Below are 12,775 nucleotides of genomic sequence, written 5' to 3'. Positions count from 1 at the left end.
GAAGCCAAGAAAGAAGCCTATGCGAGAGGATGAGGTGGCAGCAAGCAGAACTTCACCAGGCAAAAAGACAACCAGAGCCCGCGGCAGCCAGCAGCCATTCCGGGCATCCAAGATTCAGTGGTTTAGGCGTATGAACACCCAGAGGCCGGTACAGTTCTTCATCCCATGCTGAACAGTCTCTGTTGAGCTGCACGGAGCACACCCCACAGCAAGGAGCTGAGTCTAACGATATCCTTCCAAACCCTGGTACCTCTCCCAAATATCAGACCCCAGCAGCAAAGATCCCATACAGACAGGCTCCAGATTATCTGCGCCCTGCAGCACTTGGGTCAATTCAGCTCCTTCTACTGGGCCCATCATCATAGTATCTGACCACCAATCTCTAATTCGCTTTGCTCCACCCAGGTTGTCCGTTCGTTCCTCCCCACCCTGCTGGCAGACCAAGGAAAGAAGGAAGTACCTGGGCTGCAGCTGGCTTGGTCCTTGGGTCAAAGATCCGCAGCTTCTTATCCTGTGGAGATACGAGGAGAACAGAGGTGAGCATCACGGAGAATGCAGGACAGTTAACGCACATTGGGCTGAATGCATGGGGGACCACCAGCCACAGAACAGCACTAGCCCGTGACCTCCACCCTCCTTGGGGCTGCTCGCTCCTGTTCCCCTATGGCTCACGCCATCCCTTCCCAAAATGTCCCCTAGAAGGGAACCCCAATGCAGTCTGCTTTAAGTGAACAGTGTGTGTGTGGGGGGGAAACGGGGGCACATGGGGAGCTAGACTCTGCCCAAGGAGACAGTGTCAGGGGGACCTGCTCTGCAATTTGTTGGAGCAGGACAACGGCCAGAGCTTCCAGACCCCATCAGCTGCATCACAGAGAACCTGCTCCAGGAGAGACCCAATACAATGCCCAGATGCATAGCCACACTTGCCCTCATTCAAGCTGCTTTCTCCTGGCAGGGGTGGAGATGGGTCCCTGCAACTCCCCAAGAGCCCCCTGGCCTGTTTTCTTTACTGACTCCTCTCCCCCTGCCAGTCAGAGCTGGCATTGTTCCAGCCAAGTGGCTTCCCCCCAGACTCTAGCAGGGATGCTTCTGCATTGAGTAATAGCTGGCAAGTCCTGCCTGCTTGGGGGGTGGGTGGTCTGCCAGACCCAGAGCAAGCAGAGAGGGCAGGGTCTGGTACCTGGGGACCAGCCAGCACTGCTGCCCTGGGGCACCTAGGGACCACTCACACCTGGTGGAGGAGGGGACTAAACACAAGGGTCACTTAGAGACCCGCAAATGCCTGATCATTGGGCCCAAGGTGGAGGTGAAGGCCAGGGGCATGCCCCCAGCCCAGTGACTGTCCCACGCACCTCACTTGGAAAGTGGAGGAACCATGTCACACTAAGAGGCAGCTCAATTAATTATTCTCATGCATCTCGCTGCCTCCCAATCAGCCCCACTAAGGGAGTCTCCAAGGTGTCACTGCAGCTCACAGACACACCGGAGTTAGCTGTCATCCAGCCCGGCCAGATACCAGAGCCACAAAGCAGCCTGCAGCGCGTGGTCCGCACACTCCTGGGGATTCGCTCACGGGGCTAGGCTAAGCTGCTCCAGCTTCCCTGCCCCAATACCTGAGCTGGCTGGGTTAAAGCTAGCTTGGGAACATTGATCCGAGCTGCGATCGTGCCCCAGGACTGCAGTGCTCAGGGCTCAGAGTCCCTGAGGGCTATATATCTGCCTTGTTAAAAAGGCCACTTCATCGTCCATGAGGGAAGGAAAGGGAACCCCATTGGCCTAGGAAATGCTGTTGGGGACTGGGCTGGGCAGAGATCAAAGTTCACTTACAGGTGAAATAAAGTGACTGAGAAACAACCCTTCATATGCCACCACTCTGCTCTGCCACATGCAGCGAGCCCTGCAGCTCCCGTTAGCTGAGAGGGAGCTGAATTTATCTGGCTGGTGTGTGAGCAGAGTCTGTGCTGGTGGCAGAGCTCCCAGCAGGGTGTGCAGACCCCAAGGGCACTGACAGTTCTGGTGCTTGGAAAGCTGCTGTCTGTGCTCACCCCTGAGCACGCTGGCTCTGGCAGGACAGAGTTTCCCCCCACACCAGAGTGACCGGCTCTCCCATGGAGCCGGGATGGTGCTCACACCAATCTGATCTCCTTTCAGGGGCAAGCAGGCTTGGGGCTTTGACCAGTTTGGGGCCTACCTATTCCCTCCTCCCCCATCAGATGGAAACCCATCCCCTCACTCACAGGGTCAAGGCCGACACTCGAGCCACCAGGAGCCCACAGGTCAGGGTGGGGGGAAGAGCTGAACAAGGGGGATGCCACACCTGCCCCCAAAGATGCTAAGAAAGGAATTGCAGGCTCTCGCGCCTCCAGCTCTTGAGACCCCGGCTGGGGAGCTCCCCGCAGCAGCAGCTCAGAGGGAGGGAGGACAGAGGGGGCTGGCAGCCTCTGCAGAGGAAGGATGCGCCTTTGGCCTGGCTGTTAGTGCAATGACCAAGCCCTTGGTCTGAGCACTACCCTGGAGAGCCCTGCCATACGCATGGGGAGTGTGGTGACAGCAATCAGCAGGCTCGGCCTGACATCCCACATGTCCCTAGAGCTCTGGGCTGTGTGTGTTAGGGAGTGTTCCTATGGGTTGCACAATCCATGGGATCCAGTCACACCAGCCCCAATTGGCTTCACTGCCCCCATAACATCCCCAGGCACTGACTGCACTGCAAACTCCTCTTGCAGGCCAGGGCCCCAGGGATCAAGCCCCTTATCAACATTGCACTGACAACAGTCCAGGATGATCAAGGACACTGGTGCAGACAAGGACAGTAGCAGTGATTTCTGCTCCATCTCCACCCTAGAAACTCTGCATCCCTGGGCTGCTTCCTCTTCTCTCATGCTTTTGGGGCTGTTTCTTATCTTGCTCCGGGAGAATCCAGAGGTCTGTTTTGTCTGCCCATGTGCCCTGGTTCTGTGTCCAGGGGAACATGAGACGAGGAAGGCAGCCATGGTGAAGGCCAACAGCTGGGGAGGAGCCCTCAGTGGAATCAATAACAGTTCAGAGTACACCACAAGGGCATTAGAGGTGCCGACTGGCCCAGCTAGTAGGCTCATTTCTCCTGGCAGAGGCTCCCAGATGAGGTGTGACTAGAAATGCCTGGATCAAGGGAAACTGCAGCGGGGCCTGATTCTAAGGAAGTGGGACTGAGAGCTGACTTCACTGCAGTCACCTCCCCCAACACCATGCTTCCCCTGCCTCTCGGGCATCCCGCTGGCACAGCACCTTGCAGATGATCCATGTTCCTAAATCACTTTGAGATGGGGGAAGGGAGCCATGCTGCTCAGCTCATCTCCCTGTCGGAGGCCAGGACTGACTGCTCTCCACTGGCTTGTTGATTATGCCTATCACTCTAGCAGTCCCAGGACACTGCAGGACTCCATGGTGCTAGGTGCTGTACAAATCCAGGACAAGTCTATCCTCCTTTGCTGAGCTGGCAGCAAGGCTGCCTCCGCTCAGTTCTGAGGAGTGGGAACTTTGAAGACATGCTTTATAAAGGAGTCCTGAAAGCACAGTTGCCAACCTTCATGCAATAAATAAGCACCCAGACTTTCACGATGAGCCAAAAATCAAGCTAATCTCATTTCAAAACAAGGCTAAAACAAGCCAATCCCTAAGAACCCCAACACTCTATATGACTAGATCCCCCCAGTGTGCAGTCTGGGACTGTGGTGGGTCTGCTGTGCACCCCGACTCTCTCCCCGTCCTTACCCCTGCTTGCCGGGAGCTGATAAAAAACAAGAACACGTAACAAGCCACAAGCCAAAAACTAGCCAACAAGCAACTCACAAGCCATTTAAGCCAAAAACAAGCCCAATATCTGTTTTTTTCATGGGTTTGGCATGTCTGCCTGAAAGGCATCTTTCCTCCACCCCCATCAAGCAGAGCCCCCAGCCAGCCAAGGGCTGGCTGAGCAGAGAATTAGCAAAGTTGGGACCCTACAAGGAAGCAGCCTGCAGTGGAGAGAAATGATTACAATTCAAGCTGTTCAAAGGCTCAGAGCCTTTCTCCCAGCTCCAGCCTTCCCACAAGGGCATGGAAGGACGGGAGTGCAAGGACAGAGCTCCAGAGGCCTGGTCTGGAGAGACTCCTCGGGGTGCTCTAGTGATGGGGAGCTCCAGCAATAGTGGGACTTTAGAAGGGACAGGAGTGTGAACAAGAGGTACAGTGCCAGGACCCTAGCAGTGCCAGTCTGCCCACCCCGGCTCTGTTGGAGAGTTGAGCACAGACAAGACTGGGGTGCCCTGAAGGTTGGAGGCCTGCCCTTGCAGAATCCAGAGACCTGCCCTAAGCTGGGTGCTCAAAACAGGCAGGGAAAGTGCTGCACAGCCGGCCCTTCCAGAGCAGTACGTGTATCACAAGCACCATCTAGTGCTCGCTCGTCAGTCTCACACCACCACCTTCTCCCTCTCCCAACTGTGCGCTGCGATGCCCCATCTAAAACACAAAGCCAGCCAGCTCTGAAACACCCCACCCCCAATTCATCATTTCTTCAGTACCCAGAATGGGCCTGGTGACTTTTCAACACAGCTAGGGTTGCCAGGCATCTGATTTTCGACTAGAACACCCAGTAAAAAAGGGGCCCTGGTGGCTCTGGTCAGCATCACTGACCAGGCCATTAAAAGTCCAGTCAGCAACTCAGTGGGGGCCCAGGGCTAAGGCAGGCTCCCTACTTGCCCTGGCTCCCCTTTGCCCCTGGAACTGACCGCCAGGTCCCTGCGGCCCCGAGGCCTGCCCAGCACCGGTTACGCAGCTCCCATTAGCTGGGAGCCACAACCAATGGGAGCTGCGGGGGGCAGCATCCATGGGCACGATGGCAGCATGTACCATGCAGATCTGCCTGGCTGCCCATGTGCCTAGAGGCTTCAAGGACCTGGCAGCTGCTTCCTCGGAGGGCTCGGCACCCCAACTCCCTGCCCGGAGTCCCCTCTTGTACCCTAAAACCCCTCATCCCCTGCCCCACCCCAGCTCCCCCACTCCCTTGCTCCAGTCCAGAGCCCTCACCCCCTTCTGCACCCCAAACCCCTCACCTCCGTGCCCCACCCCAGAGCCTCCTCCCTGGCCCCACCCCAGAGTCCTCACCCGCTCCCGCAGCCCAATCCCATGTCTCAGCCCAATGAAAGTGAGTGAGGGTGGGGACAGTGAGCGACAGAGGGAGGGGGAATAGAGCGAGTAGGAGGTGGGGCCTCAGAGAAGGGGCAGGACAGCGGTGGGGCAGGGGTGTTTGGTTTTGTGTGATCAGAAAGCTGGCAACCCTAACACATCCCTCAGTCGAGCCCCGCCCACCCCTGCCTCAGTTGGGGACGAAGTTTGCTTCTGCTGTCCCTAGGACCCATGGCCAGGAGTAAGTAGCAGGTTTCTTTGGGAGGGAAGTCTCGATCTCTCCGGTGAACTGAGCTGGGCTAGCAGACATGGACTCTTATTATGCTAGTGAATGGAGGCCCACTGTGCTAGGTGCTGAATATATGGGAGAGGTGCTGCCCCGAATGCAGGATTGCTAGGTTCTGGTCAAGGCTTTGTTACTGGCTCTACCTTTGGGCCCCCACCCAGAGCAGTACGCTGGGATTAAGTATGTGCCTAGTGCGTGTGCTGCTAGAGATCCTTGGGGGAAGGTGCTACAGATGGGCAATGTGTTACTCTGCCCTCTCTCTCATAAGAGTGGCCATACTGGATCAGACTGAAGGTCCATCTAGCCCAGCGTCCTGTCTTCTGACAGTGGCCAGTGCCAGGTGCCCCAGATGGAATGACCAGAACAGGTAATCACCCAGCGATCCATCCCCGTCACCCATTTCCTCTCGATCACTCTTTGCTTCATGCCCACTGGCACAGCTCTACATAGCATTGCTCAGATCAGTTGTCTCATGCTGGGGTCCACTACGAAGAGGAGATTGCAGGCTGGGAGTCCTTCGTATGCTCCAGCTCTGCCGCAGGTGTGTTTGTAATCAGACCTGCTAATGGGGAGTTTGTGGCATGCTCACTCCTGTGGCCCTGCAGAGCCCACCTAGCTCTGGGGGAGGAAGCTGGCATCTATAGGGCTGGCAGGGACTAAGACAGCCTAGGCTGGGTAGTGGGGAAGGGCAGCTGCAGCATATTCCTTCGCAGGCATCCACTAAATACTCAACAGATGTCTGCCCCTCCTGAAGGCAGAGGCCTGCCCAGGTTTCAGGGGACAAAAACAGGTCCTTTAATGCTGGTGAGAATGGGAAGCATCCACAAGGACACCCAGGACCCTAACAGGGCTAGGGCTCCCTCCTTCAACTCCTTCGCTGGTAAGATGAGCAGGTACAAAGGGCAAAAAGCATCACAGCGACTGCCTTGAAACAAGTCCTCACCAGCATGGGGCCTGAGGGCTCAGAGCCAGAGCGGCCTCCATCACTCAAGCCCGCCCCAGACCGGTTGAATATTGCCCGTTCCCTTCCACCCAGCTGACTGACTAGAGCAGACTGACTAGAGCACTGCACAGGCACCTCACGGCATGGCAGAGTGGGCCTGTCCCTCACTCCCATCCAATGCAAGGAGACCTGGAACAGTGGAACCCACCGGGAGCCTAGCCCGTCCTCCCCTTCATCTTCCAATGAGCAGCAGAGGCATCAGGGGTAATTGGATTTCAGCAGGGGAAGCACAATGTGGAAACAGCCCAGCAAAGCCAGCCAACCTATGAGGAGAGACCAGCCCAGTTACCCCTCCCACACTGTCCTCACAGGGCACCAGGCACCAGTGACCCCACCCCTCGCCACAAGCCCCTGGGGAAGAGAACAGGCAGGGAGAAGCCACTCAAGCATAGTAGTGGGCAGGATCAGCCACAGCAGGAATCTTTGGCCGCCATCACCACATCTGATGCTTTGACTGGGCATTCTCTGCCCCCTGCTGGGGGTGCCAACGTCCTTCCTCATCTCCCCACCTGTCCCGTGCACTCCCCTTTCCCATCCTCCAGCCGGTTAGCTAATCACCTCCCAGCAAAACCCAGCTCAGGCTGATGGCACTCCTGTATCATGAGCTGAGCATGCCAGGGCTTGTTCTTACAGTCTTCTCCTGCCCAGAAGCCAGTGGTCTGGTCATTTCACCGGCAGTGTCATCAGGGCAGGGATTGCCTCTCACTGTGTTTGCACAGCGCCAACGGGACCTGGGAACTGCTGGAATAAGGCTAAGGATCTACCACAGAAAGCAGGAGTGCTCTGGCGGGGCCAGGACTGTTTGGAGGAGCCAGACAGAGTGGGATGCGAGGAGAGAGTTTGAGTGATGCACATTGCTGGAATCTGCCCCACAACTTGGCCAGGAAAAGCTTATGCTTGCCACCCATGACAGAGGTCAGCAAAGATCCAACAACTTTGGAGGAGTCTGATGGTTCCTGTCACATGCATTGACAGTGACAAAGCTCAGTCTTCAGGGACCTGTGGGATTAGGGCCTTAGATCTTGGGTGAAATCCTGGCCCTTTGAAGCTAATGGCAGAACTCCCCTTGACAGCAGAGGGCCAGGATTTACCCTGGCTGCTGGAGTGTTGTATTTGCCTCCATCCTCACCTACTAAGGCAAGGAGCCCATAATCCCCCAAGCCATGTCATCTCTGCCACGGCAAGAGGTGGCATCAGCCCTTCCAGCCTGGTCAATGGAAGCCCTGCGCTCAGAGGGCTCAAAGGCTGTCAGACACCTGCATCGACCAGTACAAGTCACAAGAACACCAAAAGCTTGAAAATCACTGGATTGCCTTCACATGCACTTCAGCCATGCTGTCTGCAATCCTGTGGGCAAACAGAACGGACGGGACAAAGAACGAGACACCCGCCAGTGCAGCCACACAGGTAAGAGACAGCCCTGGAAACAGCCCATCGATCGCATGTGATTACCTGGACTGCTATCAGCAAGCTGTCATGGATGTCTAATTTTGCCTTCCCTAGTCAGCAGCTAGAGCTAGAAGTCATTAGCCCAGCTGCAGACAGATTTGCCAGCATCAACAGAAATATTACTCCCTCACTTCCTCTTCTGGAGGCACAAAATGCAGTATGCCTGCAAAGTCCAGGTAGCCAGGGAGCGCTAGCACCAGCCATGCCAAGGATCATGCATACACTCAGAGATCATAGGGTACAGAAACTGCAGGAATGATTGTCCAATCAGAGAGGGACAAGTTGCAGGAATTTACTTTGAATCCAGTTGGTTCTGATTATGGATCAAGAAGTTCTACTTGCAGCCCGTGAGAGTTTTGTTCATCAGGATCTCAAACCATTTTATACATACCTGCTAACTAAGTTCTCTAAACTGCGTGGCCACACAGATATCAAGGGCTGCACGGATGGGGAGAGGTGTCTCTCCCCCGGCCTCAGGCTGCTATGGTGAGAGGGCTGAGGGTAGTCCTCTCCCCTCGCCATAGCCCTGGGGCAGCCTACACTCCAAACCCCTCATCCCCAGCCACACCCCAGAGCCCTCACACCCTGTACTCTAACCCTCTGTCCCAGTCCTAATTCCACCACCCCTCATCCTCAACCCCACCACAGAGCCTTCACTCTACCCCTGCCCCCGCACCCCAACCCTCTGCCCCAGGCCTGAACCCCTCATCCCCAGCCCAACCCCAGAAGCCCACATCCCCAGCCGGAGCCCTCACGCCCCCCCCACCTTCTGCCCCAGCTCTGATCCCTCTGGCACCCCTCATCCCCAGCCCTACCCCAGAGCCCTCACCCCCTGCACCCTAACTCTCTGCCCCAGCCCTGAGCCCCCTTTGGCACCCTGAACCCCTCATCCCCAGCCCAACCCCAAAAACTCACATCCACAGCTGGAGCATTCCCCCTTCTCCCCTCCCAACCCTCTGCCCCAGCCCTGAGCCCCCTCCCACACGCCAAACCCGTCGGTCCCACCCTCACCACACATCACCTCCATATTGGCGCACATAATACAATTAATTCCACACATGGATGTAAACAATTAGAGAATATTGCATGAATTCTGCTGCTGGAAGCCAGGCAAATCAAGAACCATGGAAAATCCTAGGTGACCCCTGCTGGCCATCCTTTAGCACTGCCTGACAGACTACTTATGACAGAGTCTACTTGAATGATTGTGAAAAAATTGCAGCTGAGTTGCAGAAAAACCATGGAAAATTGCAGAAAAAAGTATTACCACAAACAACAAGATCTATTATTAAAGTACATTATTACTTCCCCACGATTTTCTGCTGTCAGCCGCCCAGATGGGCACGGCAGGGCTCCTGCTGTCAAAATTGTGGTGGAAGCCTAATATTGCAGAATCCACAATTTCCACAATACCGCAAGTTAAGAAGGGCCTTATGACTATCGATTATGACGACATTAATAATTGATTACGCCTGATAAGTGGCAGTGTCTTGAAAATACTGTATCTAGTAAATAAAATATTTCACTCTTATTCAGCCAGATGAAGAGAACTACAATCTGCAATAGCACCATCTAGTGACTCCATTAATATTACATTCCTATTTTACAGAAGGAAGAATCAAGTTTACTATTACCATAGACTTGAAAGAAACTTGGAGAAATGCTTACTGTACACTGTGGTGCAGTTCTCTATACATGCTGAGCATTATCCCCAGGAAAGCTTGTTTCTGGCCTTAATCTCTATGATTGAAGTTGTTAGGCATAGACATGCTGCCTGAAGGTTATATTGGTACCCATGCAAGCGAGCCAGCATAGCATTAGAACATTGCACAGAGTACTCCACTTCTGCAATACATGCTGCCAAGGGAGCACCACCAAATCCAGGGTCACACTCTGGTCTCACATTTGCCACCCACCCACACATTTCACTAGTCATTGCTGGCAACATATAGTACTACAGAACATATCATGCCCTCCCCTCCACTCAACCTCCTCTCTCTCCTGCAGGGACATTGGCAGGCTTTCTGCTGAAGATTAACCAGAATGCAGGTCCCACTCAGAGAGCCATTACTCCTCTAGGAGATGGTCCCTACATCAAGCATTGCTCTGGGTGCTTACTGGGGGGGTCTGCCTCCGCAGAGTGGTATTCCCCCCCCTTACACTCTTCCCTCCAGATACTCTTATTAGGAAAGAGTCACATTGTTAGGAGTGGATGTGTTCAGATACTGAGCAGGTCTCTGGAGTGCAGGCCAGCCTCTTGAATTCCCACTCCATGACTAGTGGATTTACATAACTGTAGGAAAACAGCATCCTGTGTTCATGCAGGATCCCAGAGAGCTTACCCACCTCACAGGAATCTCTTAATGCAGCTGCCTCTAAGGTGGAACAGAATAGCACACAGCAACACTGTATAAAAGCTAAGGATAGGAAGTAACTATTGTACCCAGTTGAAACTGCAGGAGGAATTTAAGGGGGCAGAACCCAACTGGTGATGCTTTTTGAACAGAGAACCAGGATTAACAGCCCAGTTGTGGCAATGAATGCCATGGGAACTGCAGCCTCCAATCTGTTAAGTGATTTCACATGATGAGCTAAGAGGATGGGTAACAGCAAAGGCTGTCAAGGAGAGGCGATCAGTGGGGATGAGGAAGGTGATGGGTTAAGCTGCTTTTTCTGTTTTGCAGGGAGATAGCACAATTGTTCATAACATATCAAGTGTTTTCAACCTGAGACTGGAGGAGGGAAGCAGAAATGTTGATGGCAGACCTTAGCAATACCCAGGAGAGGGGACCACATGGAGCAGAAGGTGGCACACTGACGGTGCTAGCCTTGTGGCTCTAGGAAAGGGGTTTTGCAGGGGTAAGAGCATGTATGGCAAGAGGCATTTGCCGATTTCCCTGCTGCCTTTCCAAGCGAGTGGCTCTCTAGACAAAAGCTCTGCCATTTCCCTAGTACTGGAGTGGGAGGTCATCACTGGAAAGCAGCAAACTGGAGCACACACGCCAGGTCAATCAGCCACCACGTATCTGATTTACTCCGCCCCTTGCATCAGGCCCCAGACTCACCTCTGTCAGACCCCTTTCTCTGGTAAAAGCTGAACTCCTTTCCCCAGCACATGGGGTGAGAGGGGTTTGAGCCAGCGAGTAGGCGAGGGTCAGTTCAAACGAGAGCTGAGGTCAGGCCTTTCCAGCCTGCGCCTGCTAGCTCAGTAGGGACAAGACCAAGGATGGCACATGCCAGAGCTCTTTGCATTTTGCCATTTCCCCTCCTGCTCCTCTCTCCTCTGCCAGGCTCAGCCCCTCCAGCAGCTTGTCCAGTCCCATCCCCTGCTGCACCAGTGTCATGGACCTCTTGGCAGACAAGTGGCTAGTCCAGGCTTAGCTCTGCTGCAGGGGAGGCTAGAGCACGCTGGGCATCTACTGCACAAACTGCTCGACACTCACGCCTTGGTTCTACAAGCCTGCCCACAGGTGCTGCGGGTGCAGCCCCAGGCTGCTTGAGAGAAGAGGTAGCAGGCCAGGCTCCGGCAGCAGCACTCCTAGCACAGCAGAGGGAGGGAAATGATCTTCAGATGCTCCCATCACATGATGGCTCGATCATACCCCAGAGCCCAACCCCTAAACACCACACACCAGATCTACCCAGGAAATAGCACTTGGGGTTCCCAGCCCACCCAACCTGGTGCACCCACTGCGCTCACCTTAGAGGAGGTGCCGAGGAGGGCGCCATCTTGTTTCCAGGACACACTCTGGATCAGGTCGCCGTGAGGTTCCAGTGCTGGGAAGGTGAGCGAGAACTGGAGTCAATCCCTGCCAGGCACAAGCTACCAGCCAGGCACAGCTGTCAGTCACCACTAGGGGAGGGCAAAAGGGGGGAGATTCAACCCCTCCCCCACAAATATACAATCTCATCTCAGGCCATGTCACAGGCCAGACACTTAGCACACAGCAGCACTTCAGAACAGTGGCTGCAGTTTGCACCACTGCAGGCATTAGTCTCTTCTCCAGCCAAGACTTCCATTTCAAACATTTCAAACGCTGGATTTTTGCCTGGAAACAGGTGACTGAATTTGGGTTCATTTTCACACAAAGGGCTGTGTCCCAGCCCCAATGGCTCCTGGTCTAATTCAGAGGCAGGGAGCACCAGGAGAAATGGCCCACTCAAGGGACTGACAGTAACAAAGGCCTCCTTCACATAGGGGCCTAGTTCAAACCCAGCTGAGGCCAGGAGTGCCCAAGCGCCATCCCAACAGGTGGGGCTGTTCAGTGGCCAGCATAACACATGTGCTGATCTCACACAGACCCCAGAGTGAGGGAAGCAGGTGCCCGCACCACTGCTCACCACACGCTCTGGACGGGTGTCTCAGCAGGGAGGCCAAGGAGTAAGTGGGCCACGGTGCCTGAACTTCCTGTAGGGTGGCCCTTTTGGGACAGGGTTAAGATGCTGATGGGTGTCTAGGATAGTCACTTCCCATGCCCTGCAGCACTGCTCAGGTGGTAGCTTTCACCAGCACTGAGGTCATTCAGAGACACCACATCCACAAAGGGGACACAGAGCCGGCCCAGGGCTTAGCCCCAGGCAGGTAGCAGGAGTTCCTGGAGTAAATGCAGCTGACAAGAGACTTGCTCCGGCATTCACTCAGGAGAAGGCTGCACCCAGGACAAGGCACATGCTCTGCAGGACTGCTACAGCCGAGCCTACCTGTCAGAGGTTTCTGCTGGGCCACATCCCAGACCTTTGCCGTTCTCCCAGCTCCGCTCACCAGTACACCGTCCGCTGTCGGGTGGAACTGGAGCGTCTCCACCTGGTACCCTGCCGGCCCCAGGGTCACTCCAGGGCAGGAGGGCAGGTCCTGGCCGCTCTCAGACAGGCGCCACAACTTCACCTGCAGC

General features: G+C 55.0%; 1 protein-coding gene across 2 annotated transcripts in view; it reads right to left on the bottom strand.

Moving 5' to 3' along the window:
* LOC115658449 (mitochondrial import inner membrane translocase subunit TIM16-like) overlaps positions 1–12,775 on the bottom strand; it is a 204,141-nt gene that overhangs the window by 171,583 nt on the left and 19,783 nt on the right. For both annotated transcript variants that reach the window (XM_030577381.1, XM_030577383.1), the window contains exons 5-7: positions 12,585–12,768; positions 11,584–11,660; positions 461–511 (exon numbers count right to left, since the gene is read on the bottom strand). In XM_030577381.1, coding sequence (XP_030433241.1) covers positions 461–511; positions 11,584–11,660; positions 12,585–12,768 — 312 coding nt within the window. The remainder of the gene's footprint in view (positions 1–460; positions 512–11,583; positions 11,661–12,584; positions 12,769–12,775) is intronic.

This window comes from Gopherus evgoodei, chromosome 10 (genome assembly GCF_007399415.2).
Source record: "Gopherus evgoodei ecotype Sinaloan lineage chromosome 10, rGopEvg1_v1.p, whole genome shotgun sequence".
Classification (NCBI taxonomy): Eukaryota; Metazoa; Chordata; order Testudines; family Testudinidae; genus Gopherus; species Gopherus evgoodei.
The sequence above is the reverse complement of the archived record's forward strand: the minus strand, read 5'-3'. Positions and strand labels throughout refer to the sequence as shown.